The sequence below is a fragment of the Homarus americanus genome, unplaced genomic scaffold (assembly GCF_018991925.1).
Source record: "Homarus americanus isolate GMGI-L3 unplaced genomic scaffold, GMGI_Hamer_2.0 scaffold46197, whole genome shotgun sequence".
Taxonomy (NCBI): domain Eukaryota; kingdom Metazoa; phylum Arthropoda; class Malacostraca; order Decapoda; family Nephropidae; genus Homarus; species Homarus americanus.
The window spans coordinates 4088122-4112448 of NW_024723050.1; the positions used below are offsets into that span (position 1 = coordinate 4088122).

A 24327-nucleotide genomic window follows, 5' to 3' on the forward strand; every position below is an offset into this window, starting at 1 on the left:
TGTGAGTGTCGGTTCAGTTGCCAGGGCAGATCTCTTGCATCATCATAGCAAGCCCAAAGTAGCCAAATGCATGGTATGGTAGCACAGGACGATGTAAAACAAAGTATTCATTTTTTAAAGTTTATTTATAGATACTGTACATAAATTTTTGTTCATTACATTTGAAACATCAATCTTTGTTAATTAAATTTGAAACAAAAGAAAACTACGATACTGTATTTTCATTAAAATATTACATCACAAGTATATTTTACCTTAACTGTGACTGAATGATTATATTCTCAGAAATAAATATGGAAATGTGATATTTTGGCTGAAATGACGTACATATTACAGTGGAAAGTGGGATAAAATCATGACGAAAACAATGACTTTTGCTTTCTTTCGTTGTTCAAAAGATTTTACTGTAATCGCTTTTCGATTGGTTTTCAGTTAAAAAACTGTTGTACTGTATTACAATAATATTCTATCCTATCATTAGCCTCATAATCCCACAACTGAAAACCATTCGAAAAGCGATTACGGTAACATCTTTTGAACGAAAGGAAGCGAAAGTCATTGCTTTCGTCACAATTTTATCCCACTTTCCACTGTAATACGTACGTCATTTCAGCAAAAATATTACATTTCCATATTCTCAGAAATAAATAGTAGTTTTGTTGAAATGTAATGTACAGTATTTAATATTAAAATGCAAAAAGAGCTATAAAAACAATTAATACTGTACACCCGTAATGTACTGGCTGGCATCTCCACTCGTCCCTGCTCCCGCCAGTCACCACTCCTCCCCGCTCTATCCCTCCGCTTCCTCCACATCGTCACTACTGTTGTACTACAATGATATTCTATCCTAATTCACTTGAATAAATACTACGATACCATATTTCTGAATATTTTCATTAAAATCCATCAAAATCATTTTCCTTGTCATCGTCTTCAGCACCAAACAGCTCCTCCCAGTCTTCTTCTTGAACAGGGCTAGAGGGTACGTGTTTTTCGAATCGTTTTCGGTTAAAAAACTGTTACATCACATGTGTATTTTACCTAAACTGCGCCTGAATGAATATATATTCTCAGAAATAAATAGTAGTTTTGCTGAAACGTGATGTATTTCAATGTAAAATTGGATAAAATACATGACGAAAACAAAAGACTTTACCTAACCTTTCGATGTTCAAGAGATGTTACTCGTGTTTTTAATAGTTTTCGGTTAAAATACTGTTATATTACAATGATATTCTATTCATACTGTGCTTGATATACTATATTCACGGAAATGTAATACAGTGGGGTATGCTATAACGAATCTAATTGGTTCTAGAACCTCGTTCGTTATAGCATTAGTTCGTTCCAGGCCCCCAAATACAACCACTTAACACTGAAAAAATTATGTGGAAAATTTAAAAAATATTGTACTTTATCTTACTTAGTGTTGTTCAGCATGCAGGACAGGAGGCAGAGGGGGAGGGGGGAGGAGAGAATTATGGAGAAGAGGTGGAAGGAGAGGAGTCATCCTTCCTAGCCCTCTTTGGTGACTGTCTCACAGGCACTTTGTCTGTAGGGTCTTTTGTTACCTTTGTAAAGAAGGAATCCAGGGTTGGCTGCTTCAACCTTGATTTCTGGACCTTCCAAAAGTAGTTCATAACATTGTCATTAAACACACTGATGGCCTTTTGCACAGAGCCAACATCAGGATGATAATCCTCAGCAAGTTTGGACAGTTTGCTCCAGCAAAAGAATGCATCCTTGAGATCTTTGGCTGGAATGATGCAGCTTTCCTCCTTGTCCTCCTCCTCCCCTGACTCCTCAGAAGTTAAGCTCTGCTTCAGTGTCTCGTTTTGTTCTTTGTGAAGCTCAAGCAGCTCCTCAGTGGACAATTCCTTACTGTGCTCTTCCACCAACTCCTCAACATCATCATCATCATCCACTTCCAGGCCCATGGAATTGCCCAGAGACACAATTTCATGAGCAACAGTCTCTTCTTCTAACTCTTTGAAGCCTTCAAAGTCTCTTTGAAGGACACATTCAGGCCACAATGGCCTCCAAGCAGCACAAAGACACCTCACAGTAACCTCTTTCCAGGCTGAGGTAATTAAAAAAACAGCGTCTGCTATATTGAAGTGACTTCCAAAATTCCTTCAAGCTAACATCACTGGAAGAAGTGGACGCAAAACATTTTCTAAACAGTGCCTTTGTGTACAACTTCTTAAAGTTAGAAATTACCTGTTGATCCATGGGCTGGATGAGAGGTGTTGTGTTGGGTGGCAAGAAGTGCACAGTGATGAAGTTCAACTCTGGCAATTCAACCATCAAATTAGGAGGGTGGGCTGGTGCATTGTCCATCACCAACAAAGCTTTCAGAAGATTTTTCTCCCTGAGATATTCCCGAACACTGGGTCCAAACACCTCAATCACCCACTCAGAGAATAAATTCCTGATCACCCAAGCCTTTGGGTTTGACCGCCACATAACACCAAGGCGGGTCTTCCTAATGTTTTTGAATGCTCTGGGGTTTTCTGCGTGGCACACAAGGAGTGGCTTTATTTTGCAGTCACCAGAAGCATTAGCACAAAGAAGGAGGGTAAGCGTGTCTTTCATTGGCTTATGGCCAGGGACAGAAGTTTCCTCCTTGGTAATGTATGTACGGCGAGGCATTTTTTCCAAAAAAGTAGCTCACAAGTAAATTCTCCGTCTTGAGCAGCACCCTGTTCTGACAGTACTTCATCATTGAAGCACCTGCAGACTTTGTGATGTTCATGTGTTCTTTTATCTTGGCGGCATCCTTCTTGATAGTCCTGATCGTCGATTCGTTCGCGCCATGCTGGCGCGCCAAATCAACTTGACTCGTTCCTTTTTCTAAATCTTGTACGATCTTGTACTTAACTTGGTAACTTAGGGAACTTCGTATCTTCTTTGGCTTGGGGCGGCTGGGTCCAGGTAATGCAAGGTTTTTCTGTTGTGGTGGGGGTCCAGCGGAAGCCATTCTTACGAGATTAGCGAGCACAATGGAACACAGTTTACACGGAGTGACTGGGTGGAGAGCGACTGACGCGGCTAGGTCAGCGGCTTCTTCCCTCCCGTGGCAAGGCACGTCATATTACATTAAACCAATCACAGCTACCGGGGGAGGGAGGTAAGGATGCGTGGCCCAATCACAGTCCGATACGTCATATGACATCACCGATAACGCAACAATGACATACTGTGCAACCTTACTCGCGCCGCTTACCCAACACGGCGGGAGATGGCAGGAGGTTTGAATCCAAAAATGGCGCGGCGCGGCTGGACCGCCAGCTGCTCTCCGCGTAAATGACCAAATTTACCGCATAATCAAAGCATTTCAATTCTGGCAAGGCCCGATGTAAACGACCAAACGCATAAACAAAAACCGGCCTAAATCCAGACTCAACTGTATGTATGTATGTATGTATGTATGTATGTATGTATGTATGTATGTATGTATGTATGTATGTATGTATGTATGTATGTATGTGTGTGTGTGTGTGTGTTTGTGTGTGTGTATACTGCATATATATACTGCATTTATATACTGCATATATATACTGCATATATATACTGCATATTTATACTGCATATATATACTGCATATATATATATATATATATACAAATCAAGGTGTATATATACAGAGGAGGGTGAGACCAGGTCCACAATGGTCAGGTATTAGGTAATGACCCTACTAATCTTTAAATAGCACACAATGGTTGGTGGTCAGGTCAGATGGTCAGGTGACCCGGCCTTCTCACCTGGTCACAAATCTTCTTAATTACAAAATTGTCCAGCTTGTACATGCCGTTACTCAAATTCATGTTGAATGCTTATATATGTGTATATATATATATATATATATATATATATATATATATATATATATATATATATATATATATATATATATATATATATATATATATATATATATATATATATATATATATATACACTTTTTTTTTAGGTACCCTTGGAACACTCTTCAACTCTTTCAAAAATTAGTACATTTGTATTAGCTGTACCTACCAGAGTGGCCAAAATATGAAGGCATGATAATAGGAATATCATTGTCACTTGGTCTGTAAATCTTTAGCTGTCGTCCACCCCGAGTTAATAATTTAAATTAACTTTTGAGCACCATTGACAATATATTGATTTTACTTATTTGTTTCCCACAGGTGTTATGACAAGGATGATTATCGTGAGTCAGGCCAGGATGAATTCATTGTGCCTGTTGCCCTGGGAGGTGGCCTGAGCTCTGCTTCACCTGGCTTAGTGTCATCATTTAGATCTCGCTCATCATTACTGGGAGGTCACAGTCCAATCGAGATTGATGATGAGACAATGGAAGTGGTCAAGATGATTGTGGATGAATACAATAGACGGGAGGATGATTCTGAATATTACAAATTGGTGAAGGTTCATGAAGCAACCTCACAAGTGGTGTCTGGAAAGAAGTACACTCTGGTGGTAGAGTTAGGAGAAACCAACTGTCGCAAGTTTGACCCAACACTTGGCAATGGTGAACACTGCTTGTTGGATCCTACTGAGGAACATGAAGTGTGCAAAGCAGAGGTCCATGAACAGGCATGGCTTCAGACTCCTGATTTCCGCAAAATTATCTCTTTCACCTGCGATGACCTGGATGACTATTTACGCCACAAACTCATGTCTAACCTCAATTCATTTGACTTTATGGATCATCCATTCCTGGATGTCTCACAAGACACAAGTGCAGGTTTCCAATCTGTTGCAGCAAATGACTCTAATGTACAACAAGCTGCTGCTTTTGTCACAGAGCAATATAACCTGAGGGCGGACGAAGATGAGGTATATACTCTTACGCAGGTCATCAGTGCATACCAACAGGTAAATAAATAGTTTCAACATTGTAAAGGTAATCTGAAGGATTGTGGATAGAAATTTTGTAGTTAAAGCTGATTTTTTCATATTAATTGAGTTGCTTACCTATTATAAATAAAATTTTCTGTTTCACATCCATAGGGTTTATACAGTAGTGTTTTGAAAATATTTAGTTAATGTAATTTCTTACTGTTCTTCTTGTGCTAGCAAGTAGTTATAGTGTTAAGCAGTGAGCCAGAACTTATTTTGTGTTGTTTTCCACTCTTCAAGGCTGCATCAGGTGGTGTTAATTATCATCTTGAGATTGAGTTAGCCGAGACCCACTGCAAGAAATATTTCCCAATTGCTGACCCCAGTCGCTGCCCAGTTGACCACTCTGAGGAGAAGGAAGTGTGCCAGGCTGAAGTCTCCGTACCACAAGCACCTGGAAGCAGCAGGCATCTCAACAAACTGTACTGTGATGAAACAAGTGATTACTACACCAGAAAGTATAGAGGTATGTACTTGTTTCTGAAGTTAATTTCATAATTTCTTACTTACTCACTGAGAATAGGGTGAGAATACTGTAAACCCTCGTTTAACTCACCTATATGGGGGGAGGGGTGGGTCGGAAAAGCCAATAAGTCGGATAATGGAGGTGCTGTACCAAAAATATGTTAAAGCGCATAAGATAATCACTTGAGTTAGGTAATAATCATGCGTGGGAGAACTGTACAAATATATGGAAATACAGGTACAATATACAGTATCGTGTTATACAGAAATAACATAAAGTACAGTACATGTACAGTCATCTTTATTTCACTCACCCACTCACTCGCTTTCTCTCTGCCGTAAACAAATGCACTTAGTACAGCACAGTACTGTAGTTATTCTTAGTCTGAAGAAGACTCCACCTGGACTTGTGGTTAATGTTGTTTGAGGGAACTGATGTCCGATTTGATGTGCTGGGAGTGCTTACACCTGATGGTATAGGTATAGTGTCCAACTAGGCCTTGGCTTGAAGCTGTAAATTTTCAGTTGTGTGAGCTTCTTCCGTTGCCTGCGGATAATCAATTTCCTAAAGGTTCTAAAGTGTTCTTAATAATCTTGTATGGCAGAATTGAACCCATTCCTTGGGGGGTGGGTTGTTTATTGCATGGGTCAGTTAAATGAGGGTTTACTGTTCATTATGGTATCCCCAATTTACGATGGGGTTATGTTCCTGAAAACCTCATTGCAAGTCAAAAATATCGTAAATTGGGATCATTATAACATGGGGTTCAATGGGATATGTTCCCAGCCAGTCCAACACCAACATGTATCGCCGGAAAAAAAAAATCCTACACTTTTTACTTTTATCCTCTTCGCCACTGATTGACTCTTTAGCCGCTTGGGCGGTCGGTCACGTCTCTGTTACACAGTTGGCAAGCACTAGGTGTGCATTGGTTCCTTAATGTATCTGAACTTGCTCCACTGTTGGTCAAGTCTGATCTTGAAACGACTCACACTCGATGCCGTCACAACTCTAGCAGTTGTTCAAGAGTTCACAATTCTCACTCCGAAAAAGTTTGCTCTCACAGCTTTCTGGACTTGTGACTTCTTCAACCTTGAGCTGTGACCCCTTGTGGGGCGGGCGACGGGCGTCCGCCAATACCAGGTATAAACACTTGACTGGGTGTTTATACTTGTCTATAACTAAAAAAGAATTAAACAACACTCACCGGCTTTAGGAAACGTGAGCGCCAAATTTTCTACACCATGAAAGAGTGCATATTTACTGTTTGTTTACTAGGAAACAATGTTCTTAAAGGTTATTAAGTCAAACAATGCTCTTCACAACCGAAGGAAATAGTCTGCAAGGCTAAAACTGCTTCCGTCGGTGTTCATAGCCAATAAATAGTGTATTTTTACATTTTGTTTACTAGTAAACAAAATCTTAGAAGGTTAGTAGGTTAAATAATACCCTTCACAGCCAAGTCACAAACGAAGGAACTCGTAGAAAACTAAAAGACAAAACCTAAAAGGCTAGAAATGTTTCCTTCAGTATCCTTCAGTGTCCTTTGCAAATAAATAGTTTGTTTCTAATGCCTGTTTGGTAGTATACAACATCCTTCAATGTTAATATAATGAAGGATATTGTTTATTAGAATGTTTTTTTTGAAACACTGTTTATTTGCAAAAAAAATTTGGAGGATACCGAAAGAAATATTTCTAGTTTTTTAGGTTTTGTCCTTCAGTTTCCTTTGTTTGTGGTGAGGTTGTGAAGGGTATTATTGGACTTATTAACCTTTATGGACGTTGTTTACAAGCAAACAAACAGTAAATATGCACTCTTTCATGGTGTAGAAAATTTGGTCCCCAAAAATCCCAGTGCCAAAGTTCCTGGGTGCCAAAAATTTGGTGCCGAAGTTTCCAGTGTCCAACTTGTAGTGCTGAAGTTTCCTACATTCCACTCACCACATTATTAAGATTGCTTCACAGTGTCAAGCTTCACCTCCAGAAACATGGTTTTCCCAAGTGTCTTGACCTTCCCAGATGCAGAACATTTTAAAGTTTCACTGCTCACTTCACAGTCACAAAAACAGAGCAAAAGCACTTTACAGTCATAGCAAATGTGAGAAATAAATACAAATAATAATAAATAAAATAAAAGAAAAAATTATTGGAGTCTTGATACTTTTTGGGTTGGCTGTGTACAGTTACTCGAGTTGAGAGCCCATATCTTATTATTTTCTAACATTGTGAATTTTACAGAACTTCATGCAGATGATCTTTTCTTTTTTCTTTTGCATTTGAATAAAATCCATAAACAGGTATTAAAAGCTAAAATGAATCCAAATGTGAGTGAGCTGATTTCATAAGTCAAATGATAAGAATTTTGTTAGGAGTTTGAGTAACTTTTCCTACTTCAGTCTTCTCTTTGTACTAGATTTCATATGTACAGTACAGTATATCAGCAGTACTATAAGATTTGTGTTCATTGTTTTAGGTTTGATATCACAATACAACTTGTAGGATTTTGTTGTCTGTTTTTCAGGAAAGCTTGGACGTGTAAGCTCTTTTGACCATCAAGCATCTGCATCTGGTAAGTTGTGATGGTGTTACTGTACTAAGAAAAATGGTAATGTTATTATACATATGATATACAGTAGACCTTTGCCCTTTGTGAGGGATAGGTTCCAAGAAATGGCACGAATTGGCAAAACAAATAGCTACTTACACTACCTTAGTGCACTATTGTATACCTATACCAAACAACTGACCAGCCGCGGCAGCACTCATCCCCTCTTTTAACTTATCTAATAATTAAACTTTCTTTGTCAGGGTTATCACTGACTTCTGCCTTTTACATTTCACTCCACTAGCACCAATAGCACTGACACTAGGCAGTCTTTTAGGGACCATTTCACACAGAAACACTAAACTTTTGAGAGTACCTGTACAACACAAGATGCTGAATGTGGTGCTGCGGGAAAAGGCCTGCAAACTAGCCACCATCTGCTTATTGTGGATCGCCGAAATCGCGGATGACAAACCTGCAAATGGCAAGGGATTACTGTGTGTGTGTGTGTGTGTGTGTGTGTGTGCATGCGAATGCATGCATGCATGTGTGTGTGTGTTATAAACGCCTTCCGGGCGTTTAAAGGTTTATCAGACTCTTCACGTTAAACTCGAACTTTATAATTCGGTCAAACCTGTTGAGTACAATTCATTTTGTTATTTCAAATAAATCATACATAGACAATCATACATAAATGTTTAATCCAATATGTATTTACATAACAATCATAGCTATGTAATTAGTCTAATCTTAACACTTCCATTGAGTACTTAATTTGTCATATTTTTATGTTGTCACAATGATAAACGATGCAGTGGACACAGTCTACCTGTGTACACAATAAGTACAAGTTAAACTTATGTGTTGAAAGTCTCAAGAGAAACAGGTTAGGTGTTGGCTCTATGATGGGGATAGCTACAGTGGCAGTGCCCTGCCGGGCGTCACATGTCCAGCCCTGGCTGGCCAAATTTGCTGCGTCAGGCTTTTTATACTCAAACAAGCTCCCCTTACACCATCCAACACCTCAACCTACTCTAGGTCTCTCCATCTCCACCATCTCAATACTCTATATACTGTATACTCATTACTGCTTGCGGTAAAAAAAAAAAACACACACACACACATATATGAGAAAAATATTTCAAAATAACATAATGTATCTATTAAAGCCACTGTACATACTTTACAGTATACATATAGAAAAATTACTGGAGGTAAAACCTCAGGGTGTCTTAAATACTCTTTTTTCATTGTTTGTATTTTATCCAACTTTGTAATCCACAGGTCCTCATGGTGGGCTGTGGACTCAAGCTGATATCAATGATAAAAGTCTTGCAAAGTACGGTCACCTCATTGCTGACGAGTTTGATTCACGATCTGATGAAGATAATTTGTTTATCTTCCATAAGGTCCTACAAGCCCGCAAGCAGGTACAGTACAGTCTGTAATTTTATCAATATTTTTTACTATGTGGCATCCTCTGAAAGTGTTTGTTATAATGCCAGTACAGTATTGTATTAGTGATGAAATTTTGATGAAGAGCTTTGTATAGAGTTGGATAACGTTATTAAGGGTAGCTGAGACAAATGGATAAGAGTAATGTAAGTAGAAAGGAGGAAAGTGGGAGGCTGAAAGTGAGAATGAATGAGAAAGATAATATATATACTATACAGTACAAAGTACACATGTACTGCATTAATGAGTTAACTTCTGGAGTTGCTGTGCTAAAAGTTGGGAACTTGGGATATGCCTTTTTTGATACAGAACCCTATAGAGGTAGACCATTGTGATATATGGCTTGTAAGCTAACTTGGTCATTGTCATGATCAAGATGTATGATAGCATGAAGGTCATTTTAATGATAATAGTTAATGATTACTCTAAGATAGTTTGTACTCATTGTGATGATATAGATTTATAAGTTTCTGAAAAAGATGTATCATCTCTATTTCTTCAGATTGCTTCAGGAATTAAGTATCACCTTGTGGTTGAGCTGAAGGAGACAGTGTGCCCCAAGTACAAGCGTCGCATCAACAAGGCCCGCTGTGTTCCAGACATTGGTGAAGAACCTATGGTAAGATGAGAGAGAGAAAGGACAGTAGATAGTTAATTAGATATAAAGATAAGAGTACAGTAGATAAACTGGCCAGTTGTAGACCAACAACAGAACTGTCTTGACAGTCACTAAAATAAACCATAGGTTTTGCAGGCAAATGATGTATTTGCTCATATAAAAGTCTTGTCAAAATACTTGGAAGACATTGCATGGAGGCACATGTGAACACACACACAAGACTTGTTTAAACAAAAAGTATTGCCACTTTTTTGTGTGATCTTTCTTTCCATGATCTACTATAGATACACTGTATTGTATAGGGTAAGATTCTGCCTAGGCACCTGATGGCTTTATCCAGGATAGACTTAAATAACCTGTGCACTGTGTGTTGAGTAAGTACTGTAGAGAGTTTAAAAACAAATTGAACATTGTTCTCTGAGAACTACTCATCAGAATATATTTATACCAACTGTAATCCTTAATGAATTGAGCATAAATGTTAGAAGTACTGTAATAAAATTTCTACAAGTTTCTCATTACCTTAACTTAAATGATAATAATTTATGTCAATATTAAGTCTTTCTTAAAAGAAAAAAATTGGTTTTACCAGATTATTATCTTTGGGTTGTACGTGAGTGTTTGTCTTCTGGCTTTCATTATTCATCAGTTTGTCAGTAAAGGAATATAAATTTCCTGCAGTGGATGTAGTACTGCATAGTGTTGGACATCATTCAAGTTGTTATCTATTTCTCAGGTATTACTATAACCTTATACAGGGTATAATTTTTACTTTCACTACTTTTTTCATTGATTTTTCTACTTTCTTCTTGGATTAATCCATCTATCTAGGATGCTCACTTTTTATATTTTTGTAATTCCCTTTCATCAAATTGTAGGTGTGTGAAGCAAATGTCCTCACCCAACCATGGCTCAAGAGACAAGTTGTGACTGATCTACGGTGTGCTGAGAAGGATGATTTCTTTGAGGCAGATGATTCTGTTGAAGTTCTATACCCCAAAGTACATCCATCTGCTCATGCACGGCCAGTGTTTCAGAGTCAGTTTTTGATCAGGAGCAGTGATGAGAGTGATGAGAGCAATGAGGTAAGTTTTCTTGACAACATTACAGCTTGCTGTTTGTTCTTTCCAAACTTTAAAAAATATATATAAATAGTTATTTAACTGCATGGTTTATGTGCATCTGAAGTCTTCAAACTTACAAAATTTGAGTGGTAAAAGGCAGATTATCCTTTGAGCTGAACATGTTGCTATGCCAGAAGGGTGTTGGAAATAGCTTTGGAGTTGAATGTGGCAATTGGTTATTAGCATGTTTATGATGGCAATGTAAAAAGTCTTACTTTCAAAATTTCACCCTTGTTCCTTAAAAACTGTTGATATTTCTTTTCTTATCAATATTAACTTTCATTTAGCTTCATACTCATATTTCCACTACTCTTTGTATGTATCTATCATACTCCTCCCAAAAGCAATTCTTACTGGGCTGTGACTGTGCATAGTTATGAATATTACCATTTTTATCGCTACCTTCAATACTTTTCCTTCAGTATGTAATTTCAGCCTCATCCTTAAATATTTTTCCACATGACATTCGTCATGCATCTTCATATGCTTGAAACTTGGTCCATTGCCATTAAAGAGGCATCGCTAATGGCAGTTGTACCTCTTCCTTCCTAAAGCGTTTCTACGATCCATCCGGACCGGCATCCAGCAACAGCCACGAGTCCAACGAAGATGATTCTGATGAAGTAAATATTGTTAACAATGGGTTCTGGCCATTAGAATTTAGTTTTGATAAAGTGGGTCAACATTGTGACCCAGGTTTATTTGACACCCAGGATACGTCTACATGATTATTATATTCCATTATGTGTTACTTTAGTATGTTGCTTTCTCAACTAATACATATAAATTAAATGATATGTTTGTTTGCAAAGCAGTGTTGGTGCAATATTTGCTGTCAGTTGAATCTGGATGATATTGTTTAGTGGTAAATTAATTTGATATCAAATGGTGTCATGTTTATTTCAGATTGCACATTTTATAATGTTATTTGTTTTTTATTAAAATGAGGTACAGGTATTACGCTAGATGAACAATTTATAAATCAACATAACTTTTTCACGTAACAGCGTTTCTATCACCCGTCCGGTCGGATGAACTTCCATCGTCATGATAGTGATGAGGACGATTCCGATGAACTCCCAAACTTCAGAGGCAAGAGAGCTGCTGCAGGGGGATATGAAGTTGTAGATCTCTCTGAAGATGTCAATAGTGTAGCAGCACGTGCCCTTGCATCTGCAGATTCAGGGTCTGAATACAACAGGATTGTTGATAATGTGATCAGTGCTCAGCGGCAGGTCAGTAGAGATTGCTTGTTTTTAAATCATGCAAATTGTTTACATTTTCTTTCTTCCAATACAGGACTAAGGAAAATAAACACAATAATTACTAATTAAGTAAGTGTAATAGGTTGAGAGGGACAAAGGCATGAAAGGATTAAGCAGAAGAGAAGTAAACAAATATTAACCAGTACAGCACTAACCAGGTACAGTGGGGTATGTTATAACGAATCTAATTGGTTCTAGAACCTTGTTCGTTATAGCATTCGTTCGTTATATGATTAATCCGTTCCAGGCCCCCAAATACAACCACTTAACACTGAAAAATATAATATAAAATTGTAAAAATTGTAAAAAAGTGCATAAATATGCATCTAAACCCCTGAAATAAAGAATGTCATTAATATTTGTAATACAAAAACAATAAATTAAAAAAAAAAAAAAAAATTACATAATGTTCGTTGTAGGAGTTTCGTTCGTTATAGCATTCTCAATTTTATAGGTAAAACCGTTCGTTATAGGAATATTCGTAGTAGGATCCGTTCATTATAGCATACCCCACTGTATACAGGGACTGTTCTCAAAATTTCATGAACAAGAAGGACGGATACTCAAAACTGTTTACTCACAGAGAAAAAGAATAAATTAGTGAATGAAGTACTTAAGTATTCTAATATTGATGGATTTTGTATGGAAATATAGAAGTTTCTGGTTAAGCAAGGGTATATTACCCCTAAGTGATAGCTGCAGGTTGCATCAGAATTAATGGGTGAGAGTTGAATATGTTTTCACTGAGGCTCATAGGTCAGTTTTCCAAAATACTATTTTGTGCCGGCCTTATCCATACTGTAGGTTTGTGTTTTTATCCTTGAGGTTTGGGTGATAAAGACAGATCCTATATATATGCCCTACAAGATGTAATGGATGTATAATGAATATGGGATGGGGGCAGTGACCCTGTTAAAATATGAACTCTTGTAGAGATACTGAAAGTCTCCATAAAGTAAAACCTTTTTATGTACAGTATTCCATTGTAAATAGTGTACTGTATTGTTCTTGTGATGACGTTAAGGTTTTTCACTTGAATAATTGGAAATGGGGAATCTTTTATAGATTGATTATTTTATAGTGACTGTTAATAATCACACTTAAATATTTGGAGATGGAATACTGTAATGTCTGTAAAAACTGTAAATAGATAATGGAGGTTAGATTGATTTTGTTCTCACTGAAAAGATAAAAAATTTTGTATTGTTTTATAAAAAAGCAAAATATGGTCAAACATTGGCTATTGAAGATGAAATATTATGATATAGTTACAAGCTCTAAATATCTTGGACTGTATGGTAGTAAAAGTCATTCCTCATTAGTCATTGACAGATTTAATGTGTTTATCAATTCTTATGTTCTTTTTCGTTTTAGGTACATGTATATAAAATGTTGAAAATTTGCTAAAATTATCCCATATAAATTTAATTGTAATGGATTTTTCTTTTACTTGTACAGTAAACCCTCGATAACTCGGCACATTTGGGGCTCTGGCCTTGCCGAGTTATCCCAAATTCTGACTTATCAAGGCACTCCCCCTCCTACAAAAATACAACAATAAAAAATTATCGACCCATATATGTGTACATGTAATTACTAAATGTAAAAAAGTAACACTTACCGGCACTGCTGATGAAGAATGAAGGGGTATGGAAGGTGACTAAAGCCTCGAATAACGACGGTAATGTGTCCTCCAATATTGCAGTGTAAGGTGAATCAACGTATAATGAATCCTTAATTACCATGAAAATAAAGCAATAATACAGTAGAACGTTCCAAGAGAGGTCGCTTTAAACCGAATTTGCTCTATATCGAAGTGTTGTTTCAATGGAATAATTTAGTTTGGTACTTGAGAGAAACACAAAATACTAAAAAGACTGAGAGTCTACCCAGATGCACCTCAGCCCATCTCCTAGAATAGACAAAACATTGTTTTTTGTAGTATTATGTTAAAACAAACACTCGTAAATCAACACAGCTAAAATTAAGGGATGTGAAATGGTCTGTTTACTGGCTGGGAAGATGGGGCTTGAGGGAGGGAGGTGAGGTGATATGTTTGACAGTTGATGCCAAGGTCTAGTGCTTATTTATTTATCTGTCCCTAAGAGTGACTAAGTTTTCTCTTTTAAAATGTCACTGAACTGCCATGGGAGAATATAATTAACATTGCTGGAATTCTTATAAGATAGTGATTAATTTGAATATAAACATGTTATAGCTTGCATTAGACATACAAATTTTAGTTATAATTTAAGAATTTTATTACACAGCAAAATTTTTTATCTCGTGCAAAATATATGACATTTATATTCAAATTATTCGCTGTCTTGCAAGGATTCCAGCAATACAAATTATATTCTCCTAACTTTAGTCTGTGACATTATATAAGATAAAAACTTTAAGCCTAAAACACCAAACTCTGGCTGGGAAGAGGTGGGGGGGGGAGGGTAAGTGACAGTGACATGTTTGACAGTTGGCACCGAAGGTCTAGTGAAGTATTTATTTGTTTATTTATGTCCTTTAGCTTGAGTTGATGTTTTTTGCTTATAAAATGTCACAGAAGTGACCGGGGAGAATAAAATTTACATAGCTGGAATTGTTATAAGATAGTGATTAATTTGAACATAAACATGCTATAGTTTGCACTAGACAAAAACTTTAGTCATCATTAAGTACATTATTTTGAGTACATGTAAAAGTCCAGCTTTGCCCTTAGGACAGTGTAGTGTGCCCAGAGAAACATTAGGCTCAAAATTTTAAATGATGAGCCAGATTGACTCGTGCAAAATAGGAAAGATTCGCTTTAAATTAAAACATTGTCCTTAATTGTGGGTCTCTTTAAATCAATAATCTTAAATTGAATCACTTTAAATCGACGTTCTACTAATTAGATGCGTTCCAAGGTCTGCCTTTTTCATATATGTTGTGTGGTATTTTACCCTTTTCCTCCAAAAAAGTAAAATTAATGAAAAATTAAAACTATAGTCTTTAAATCATGGTTATTAATGCTCCTTATACAGTACAAAATAAATAAATAATAATATGTAGTCACAGAAGAGATGGGACGCCATTGTTGTCGTCAGTGTTTACACCCGGGACGATGGTTCTACATATAAAACTGAAGAAAATAAGACCCAGGTTGTAGCTGTAGTAAAATTAATGTAAAAAAAAAATAATATGGTTGGTTTAAGTAATGTTATTTAATGTTAATAAATGGAACAATTGAAGTAGCTAACCATTAATGGTAAAGAAAAAAGTGAGACCGCAACGCCAACGTATGTAAATGAGCACATGTGAAAACATATTGTCATTACTCTACATAAGAATATGAAAGCAACACTTAATATTGTTCATATTTGTTTTAATTAATGTTTCTGAATTAAAAAACAAATTCTACTCACCAGTGGTAATAAAGTTGAAAACATAAGGACAGCCAATGTTGTTGTGTGTGTTTTTACTCGGATGACGAAGTTGCCAAGTCATCAGGTTCAACTCTAGCTGAAGCTGTAGCTTTCCATAATGTTAGCATAGGTGTTGCTGAAGCTGTTACTGAACCTGTAGTTGCTGAATTTGATGCTGTAGCTGTAACTGTTTGTTTACATGAAGACCGGAACATTTAACCATGAGTGGCCGTCACCATCACCGGTGCGCCATATGCACACGTACAAAAACAGATCACCCTGAGCTTGTGTTTCCCGTTACTATATATCATTGATCATACAGAATTTACTGTGTGATATTGTATGTGTGTGTGTGTCAGTGTGTACCCGGTGTGTGTGTGTGTCAAGGCAAAGACATCAAGGTAATATCAGCTCACTCTGCTGGTTACCATGGAAACATGGACACGCTACCCTCACACGCCCCGGGCTTTTAGTTAACCGCGTTGCCAACAGATGGCATTGATCGGAGCTCAGTGGCTCACGTTTTTTTATTCGATAAAGGTAGATGCTTTCTCGTCTTTCTCACATAGTCTTTGGGTGACACAGAAACATGGTAGTTGATGCAGGTGGCCAGATATGCTGAGATTTTCCCAGATAATTTTATACATCTCGGCATTTCCCCAAGTTATGCTGTACATTCCGAGACCATATCCATGCCGAGTAAATGAAAGTCTGAGTTATCGAGGGTTTACTGCATGATTTTTTTTTATGAAAGGTTTAGGATAGTATTACATGTAACAAAATGTTATTTTTATTTGAATATCTAATTCTTCCTTATTTTGAGCAGGTAGTGGCTGGATATAACTGGAAACTGAAGATAGCAGTGAGTTGGACGACCTGTAGGACTGAAGCCCAAGTGCAGGACTTGAGTCAGTGTGAGAAGGACACTAGTAAACCCAGCAGTATTTGTAATGTCGATATTTATGAGAAACCATGGGAAGAAATTTTCCAAGTAACTAAAATAATTTGCAGAGATGTACAAGACAAACAGTGAGTGATGAAGGAGCTTATTTAATTTTTTTTTAGCATTAGCCTGGATATTTTGCAGAGGAAATGATGCTTTCCTTAATTTTAAAATAATTTGATTCACTGAGAGGCAGTAAAACACTCATCTGATGTATACTTGTGGTGCATTAGTATTATTATTACTACTACTGAGTTTGACTATGTTAGAGTGATATTATTTTTAACTGGATCTTGCAGTAGTGACAGATCATCATCATGGAGGGTATTTTTTTATCAAATTTATATGCTCCTCTTAGTTATATATACAGGTATAGGATTTTAAATTATTCATTACAGTAAAGTTCATGAACAAGGATTTATAGGAACTGTATAGGTTAAAACCTGTACAATATAGGTTCATGGGGAAATTCTGTTGTTCTGCAAAATAATTTTGTAATGTTAATACCACAAATATTAGCTAATATAAAAATAGTAGACTGGTTGCTAACAGGTACTAGACTAGTTGGCATAGGTAGTAAACCAGTAACCCACAGGTACTAGACCAGTTGGCACAAGTAGTAAAACAGTTAGCACACATACTAGACCAGTTACCCACAGGTCCTAGACTGATTGATACAAGTACTAGACCAGTTGCCCATAAATACTATACTGGATACGCCCACAAGTAGTAAACTGGTTTTGTCTCAAGTTCTAAACTGGTTGGTACAGGTAAGACTGGTAGGCACAGGTAGTAGACCGGTTGGCCTCGGTCGCCCATGGAAGCACTACCGTGGGAGAGGTGAAAGATTATTTCCTCTCCTCCCATTGATGGTTATTTTCTGTGGTCACATTCACTCTGCAGAGCCACTTGGTATCTGCTGCATTTTCTTGAACTTAATATAATCCTTTTAATAAATACTATTTTCCCATGCTTCACCTTTTATTATTTCCTCTATTGGGAACTTTCTGGCTTGTCATGCTCCCTCCCTCTACTTCTCAGCTTTGGGTAACTTGTTGGAGTATCCCTTATCCTTTCCATATGAAATTACTCCGGGGTATTCTTTGCAAGCAGCCTCATCAACTGCTTCAGACATGGTGAAAAGCAGATCTTCATATCATTCAGAAAGATATGCATTAATTTTACAAAGTGATTAATTGGTGCTTGCATTTATATAATTAGAACCTTCTAAGCTTTAGCTTTTGCAGAATGAACCTCAATTATAAATACACTCTCCACAAAAAGTTTTCAAACAGCTGGGCAGAACAGATTTCAGAATGAGCACTGTGGCTCATGTCATCTCAGAATGGATGGTATGTCTGGTTGTGAAGTGACTCAATATTTCATAATAATATATGTTGCTCATCTTTGTAAGTATTTACAGGTGAAAAGAAGTAATTTAATTTCCAATAAAACTTCCTCAGAGAGCAATGTTCAGATTTCTTGTTCGGTTTGTCATTGTATGACCCTTAGAGCGTTCAAGAAATTTTTGTGGCGAGTGTACTTGAAAGATGAATTTGAAAATTCAGACTCCCATGAAGTTGTGTCATTTTATACAGCTTAAAAACTAAAGAATACAGTAATGTGAATATAAAAAGAAATGTATATCATTATAGGTGAAAAAATATATATACTGTACAGTTCCAGGTATATACAGGTGCTCCTCTACTTACAAACTTTCAGAGATTCGAACAACCCTGTCCCTGGGTCATTTACGGCGAACAATAACTACCCAGTACAATATAGTGCATGCTCATGGTAGTCTAATCTTACCAGTAAGTTCCTTTATCCTGGGCTTGCTTACCATACCCCAAGATTCTTTCTTTATGTTGCTACACGAATAGCAAAACCTCATTCACTATATGTACCACTTTAAGTCTACAAATATCTGATGCAAATGAAGACATTGCCATATTTGTTTGGACAATTTACTTTTGAAAGTTAACAAAGTGAACACGAAGAACATGGGTGTTTTAAGTCAAATGAGTTGTGCTTTTTATTCACATCTTATCAAAACTGGTCAAAATCAATACATTTTTATGAAAAAAAAGGTAAGGCACCAACAAAATATGTTAGATTCAGTGGTAATCCCAGTATATACAGGAAAACACAGGGGACCTGCATGATTTATTCTGATGGACAACCAAACATTATATGATATAAATGTATACATATTTTTAAACAATTATGTATGACACAGATAAATAACACAAATATTCAATAATAAGCAAGACATACGGTAAATGTACAGTCACCCCATCTCATCTTGTCTCCAAGAGAGTGTTGTGACAGCGTCAAGTGGGAGCTCAATAAAGACCAGACTCGACCAACACTGTCGCAGGTACAGATACGGTACATTCTGGAGCCTATACAGGCCCAATACTTGCCAACAATGTGTAACAGAGACATGACCGACCACCCAAGTGGCTAACAAGCCGATCATTGGCAAAGAGGATAAAAGTAAAAGCAAGAGTCGAGAATTGCAAAGTTGAGGAACAAAGAGAACCTTGTGTTGTGTTGGCAGTGAAGAAAATCGATTGAGTTATAGAGCAGATTTGGATTAGTCAAGAAGTTATGGTAAATTATCTAAGAAAGAGTAATACAGCATTTGGAAGCAGTTCCATCATTATTGTTTTAAGCGTTAGTATCTGGCAGATATTTCACTTAAGAAGATGGAGAGCTCTCAGCTGTTAACTTGTTTGCAAAATATGGAGTCAGCAAATGTGTAATGTTTTCAAGGATTATGGGCTGTTGATTGAGTAAAAGTTGGCTGTCTTTTATATCCATCTTTTGTTGCAATATAGTTATAGTCTTCTCATGTAATCTGATTAATGTCTTAGTAAACAGATGTTGATCATAGTGTCAAAAAAATATTGTAGAGTGGAGATACTGTAGATTTATGGCTCTCTTCACACTTTTCTAAGAATTCAGAGATTCTTGTGTTACATCCTCTCCCTTGTACTCAAGCAGTTCTATTGGGATATCATGAGCTGTTCATAAGGTTACTGAGAGCTGCTATTAACAATCAACAATATCAGACTCTTGGAAATTACCATAGTCAATTGTTGCTCCCTTTCTTCTTTGGTGTACAGTATTTTGAGGTAGTCTTCTCATATGGTTCATAAATCTTCTTGGTTAATTAGTAGTTCGATGGCCTCATTTTTTACTCCTTTAGTTTTGAATCCTAGTACTGTACTGCTCAGTACAAAAAATTAATATTTATTTCAAATCTTCAACTAACTTCCGAGTGCCTCCAAGCTTTCAGCTTCTGGAACCTCCTGAGCCTCTAGCCCAATGGCTTCTCATCCTGCTCATGACAAATATAAATTTTTTCTCAAGAGAGAACACACTTTCGTAAGATTGGACAGATACAAGGTAAGTGAAGCAGAAGCAATGTAATTCTGCTAATTAATAGCAACTTCCATCTCTACTTACAAGTACAGTACTGTACTGTACTGTAACTCTGACATCTTATTTCCTCAAGAAGCTTACCCTTGGGAATGGCCTTGAGATATAAACATCCAGGCTGGACCATCTGAACACATCTCCCCAGCCTACTACATTTCCTCTGTCTCGTAAGAGTTTTCCCGTTGTATTTCTGTACCTTTCCCGTCCTGTGCCATTATTGCCCCGCTCTTGTACTCTATGCCATATTGCCAAATGACATCATGTGTGTATGACCAAACCATCTCAGGCCTTCCCACACACCCTGTACTATTAAAAATTTCTCACATTAATGCATACAACAATTACTTTTCAGGTAATTTATTGCAGCAGCTTGAGCTATACAACTGTGTTCTATAATTTGTCAGTGTTCCACTCCTGTAGGTCAAATTGGGAAACACTGATGGAAAATGGAATTTTATTTGTATGGTTACATTTACCCTTTCCACCTTATTTCACTTATCACTGGCCATGTACTGTGCAGTACAGTATTTAAATTTTCTCATCTCCACCAATAGTTCACCACACATCATAACCTTGCAGTTCAACAAACATTGTGTATTTAATACTGTAAATGGTATTGCAACATACAGGTACACCATTTCATTAAAAAATAATCACATAGTACAAATTCTAACTTTTTCGATACTTGGACTGTATCTCCAGTCCTCTTAGATCCTTCACTGTAACTCTTATCAACCCTATCCCTTTTGACTACAGTAATTTATACAAACCATCCAACTTCACTAGTACAGAGTACGGGTAGTGTACAGTAATGTACTACATAAACGTTCAACATCTTTACTCTCATTACCTTTACTTCCACATCTACCATTTTCTTCCAGATTGTCTCATCATTACTTCATAATCCTTTAGTAACTTTCCATTCAATCTCTCATCCTTTCTCCATTTGTGTTTATGGTAGAAAGAAATGTTCATCAGAAGGAAACCTCTTATTACAATTATGTAAGTCAATAAGGAATTTGTCATTATACACCCACACTCTTCCCTGATAACTGCCTGTCTTTCATCCCCTATCAATATATATTGTACAAGTACTGTATTAATTCTTCTTTCAGTTATTGTACCTTCCTTAACATTTTTTTTACATATTTAGTAAACCCCATTTTATTTCTGTTCACAAGATTATATAAGTACTGTACTCTTACATCAAAACATGTGCTCTACCTTGGTTCATTTTTAAGCCATGTATTGTACGTTACAAAAACAATCTCAATCCTTACCTTATTACAACCCTTCCTTACATACCGTATATATCCCTGTCTTTATTTCTGATCATATAAATCACCCTTTGATCCTTTTCACTCTGGTTATTTTGACAAAGTGTGGTGTGCATTCAGTCAGTGGTGTAGAATGCACACATACTGTATGTTTCTACTAGTGACAATACAGTACAGTACAGCAGGGGCGTACCTAGAGTACAGTGAGTTCTGCTATAACGCGTGTTTTGACAACGCGAATTTGCTCGAACGCGATTTATGAATTGAGGAACGATATTTGTAAAACGCGAACTCGTTTGCTCTAACGCGATTGCACTCGAACGGTTGTTGTGGCTTCAGTTCACGTTCGACATCACATGTTCAATTGAGTTATGTGTTTTGTTTGTGAACAATTGCAGAAATAATGTATGTAATATTTATGTATACAGTATACCTATATATTATAAGTAAATTGTAAAATTTTACATAAAAGAGAAAATCAAATTACATAGCGTTTTACACCCGCGCTCTCTTTACATCACACACAGTGTTTACAGTTCACGTTCGACATCACATATTCAATTGATTTATGTGTTTTGTTTGTGAAGAATTGCAGAAATAATTTATGTAATATTTATGTATACAGTAAACCACTCACAAGGTCCTACAGTACCACTAATTATTTTATACTGAAACTTACGTTTGGGAAGCTGGATTAAAATGAAGATTACCGGTATATTAAAATAATAAAAATGTATTATAAACCAGTCTAACATACCGTAATAAACACAGCTGCTATTATCATCCCCCCCACCCCCATTTGCCAGTGACAAGAAAGGGAAAGTGACCTTGACTGTGACCGCCTGTGGCTATTTTTAGCCGTCCTTGTGTTCGGAGGTGGTCAGTAATACTTTTACTTTTATCCTCTTCGCCACTGATCGCCTTGTTAGCCGCTTGGGCGATCGGTCACGTCTCTTTTCATTTATATTCTTCACCAAAAGATCGGCTCGCTAGCCGCCCGGGCGATCGGTCACGTCTCTGTCACGCACTGTTGGCAAATGCTGGGCATGCACCGGCTCCTGAATGTACCTGAACCCGCTCCAGTGTTGGTCAAGTCTTCTCTTGAAAGAGCTCACACTCGGTGCCGTCACAACACTCTCTGGTAGATTGTTCCAAGAGTTTACAACCCTCACTCCGAAAAACTTTGCCCTCACGGTTTTCTGGACTTGCGGCTTCTTCAATCTTGAGCTGTGACCCCTTGTGGAGCGAGCGTCCGCCAGCTCCAAGTAAGGACACTCAACTAAGTAGTGCCCCCTGAGATGCTTATACACCTCAACTAGGTCCCCCCTTGCCCGTCTGTAGTATAAGCTAGGCAAGTTCAGGCGCTCCAATCTCTCAGGGTAGCTGAGGTGCCGAAGTGCAGGCACCAATTTGGTGGCCCTCCTTTGAACATTTTCAACCAACTGACAGTCCCTAGCATATCTCGGGGACCAGATGGGGTGACAGTACTCCAGATGGGGAAGCACTTCACTCCTGAAGATCGTCACGAGGGACGGACCATCTAGATATCTGAACGACCTTCTTATAAGACCCAATAATTTATTTGCCTGATTTACCTTCTTCTCACAATGGCCCGAGAACTTCAGCTCATTGTCAACATACACACCTAGGTCCTTCTCACACACAGTCTCAACTAGTGCATTTTCTTCATCCCGTTGGGACATATGATATGCCTCCTTACCGTTGGTATGCCCCAGGTGCATCCTCTTACACTTCGTGACATTGAATCTCAGCAGCCATTTCTTCGACCATTCCTGGAGCCCACAGAGGTCCTTCTGCAGCTCTTCACAGTCCGCTTGGTTCTTAATTTCCCGAAATAACTTGCCATCATCGGCAAACATTTGTATGGAGGAGTGTACAACGTCAGGCATGTCATTTATGAAACAAACAAACAACAGCGGGCCCAATACACAACCCTGCGGTACCCCACTTGTTACAGGTACAGATGACGATTTCGTGCCATTAATCACCGCACACTGCTTGCGGTCATGTAGAAAGTCTTCTATCCACGCTAGGACATTTCCCCGAATTCCGCACCCTTCCAGTTTGATTTTCAGCCTTTCGTGGGGTACACTATCGAAAGCCTTGGCAAAATCTAGGTAAATATTGTCGATATTACCACCCCGTTCTAGAATATGGGTCCAAATATCCATTACCTTGAGCAATTGTGTTAAGCAAGAGCGCCCCGGCATAAAACCGTGTTGGCAATCTTTTACAAGGTTGTTTCGTAGTAGATGTTCCATCGCGGCATCTCTGATAATACTCTCAAGTACTTTACATATTATGCTGGTCAGGCTCACCGGTCTATAGTTGTTCGTGGAGTGACTATCGCCCTTCTTGAAGATAGGACTCACATAAGCCACTTTCCATTCACTGGGGACCATTTGTTCATCCAGGCATTTACAAAACAGAATCTTCAGGGGCTCTGCAAGCTCGTTGCACAGCTCTCTTAGCACTCTAGGATGCACCATGTCAGGTCCGGGACTCTTATGGACCTTTAGCCTGGACAGTTTATTTCTAATACCCTCTTCTGTGAACACAATGTGGGTCAGTGCTGTGTCGAACCGTCTGTCCTCAAACGCAGGAAGGTTAGTTGCATCCTCTCTTGTGAACACTGAGGAAAAGAAGCTGTTCAATGCCTCAGCTTTATCCTGGTCAGAATCTGCGTAACTACCATCTTCAAGCCTCAGGTCTGATACTCCTACTCGCGTTTTCAATTTCGACTTTGCATAGCGGTAAAACGCCTTTGGGTTTGACTTGACCTCGCGTGCAACCAGCCTTTGGAACTCCTTTTCAGCCCTCCTACACTCTATCTTTGCTTGGTTTCTGGCTCTTGCAT

At 37.7% G+C, this 24327-nt stretch overlaps 1 protein-coding gene across 2 annotated transcripts in view; it reads left to right on the forward strand.

Moving 5' to 3' along the window:
• LOC121863290 overlaps positions 1-17697 on the forward strand; it is a 58055-nt gene extending 40358 nt beyond the window's left edge. Inside the window, exons 7-15 of one of the 2 annotated variants that reach the window (XM_042361875.1) lie at positions 4191-4881; positions 5146-5371; positions 7895-7942; positions 9203-9348; positions 9876-9992; positions 10871-11077; positions 11671-11739; positions 12124-12351; positions 16609-17697. In XM_042361875.1, coding sequence (XP_042217809.1) covers positions 4191-4881; positions 5146-5371; positions 7895-7942; positions 9203-9348; positions 9876-9992; positions 10871-11077; positions 11671-11739; positions 12124-12351; positions 16609-16815 — 1939 coding nt within the window. In that variant the 3' untranslated portion in view covers positions 16816-17697. The remainder of the gene's footprint in view (positions 1-4190; positions 4882-5145; positions 5372-7894; positions 7943-9202; positions 9349-9875; positions 9993-10870; positions 11078-11670; positions 11740-12123; positions 12352-16608) is intronic. The other variant, XM_042361876.1, reaches the window with a different exon arrangement.
• Positions 17698-24327: the final 6630 nt, after the last annotated feature.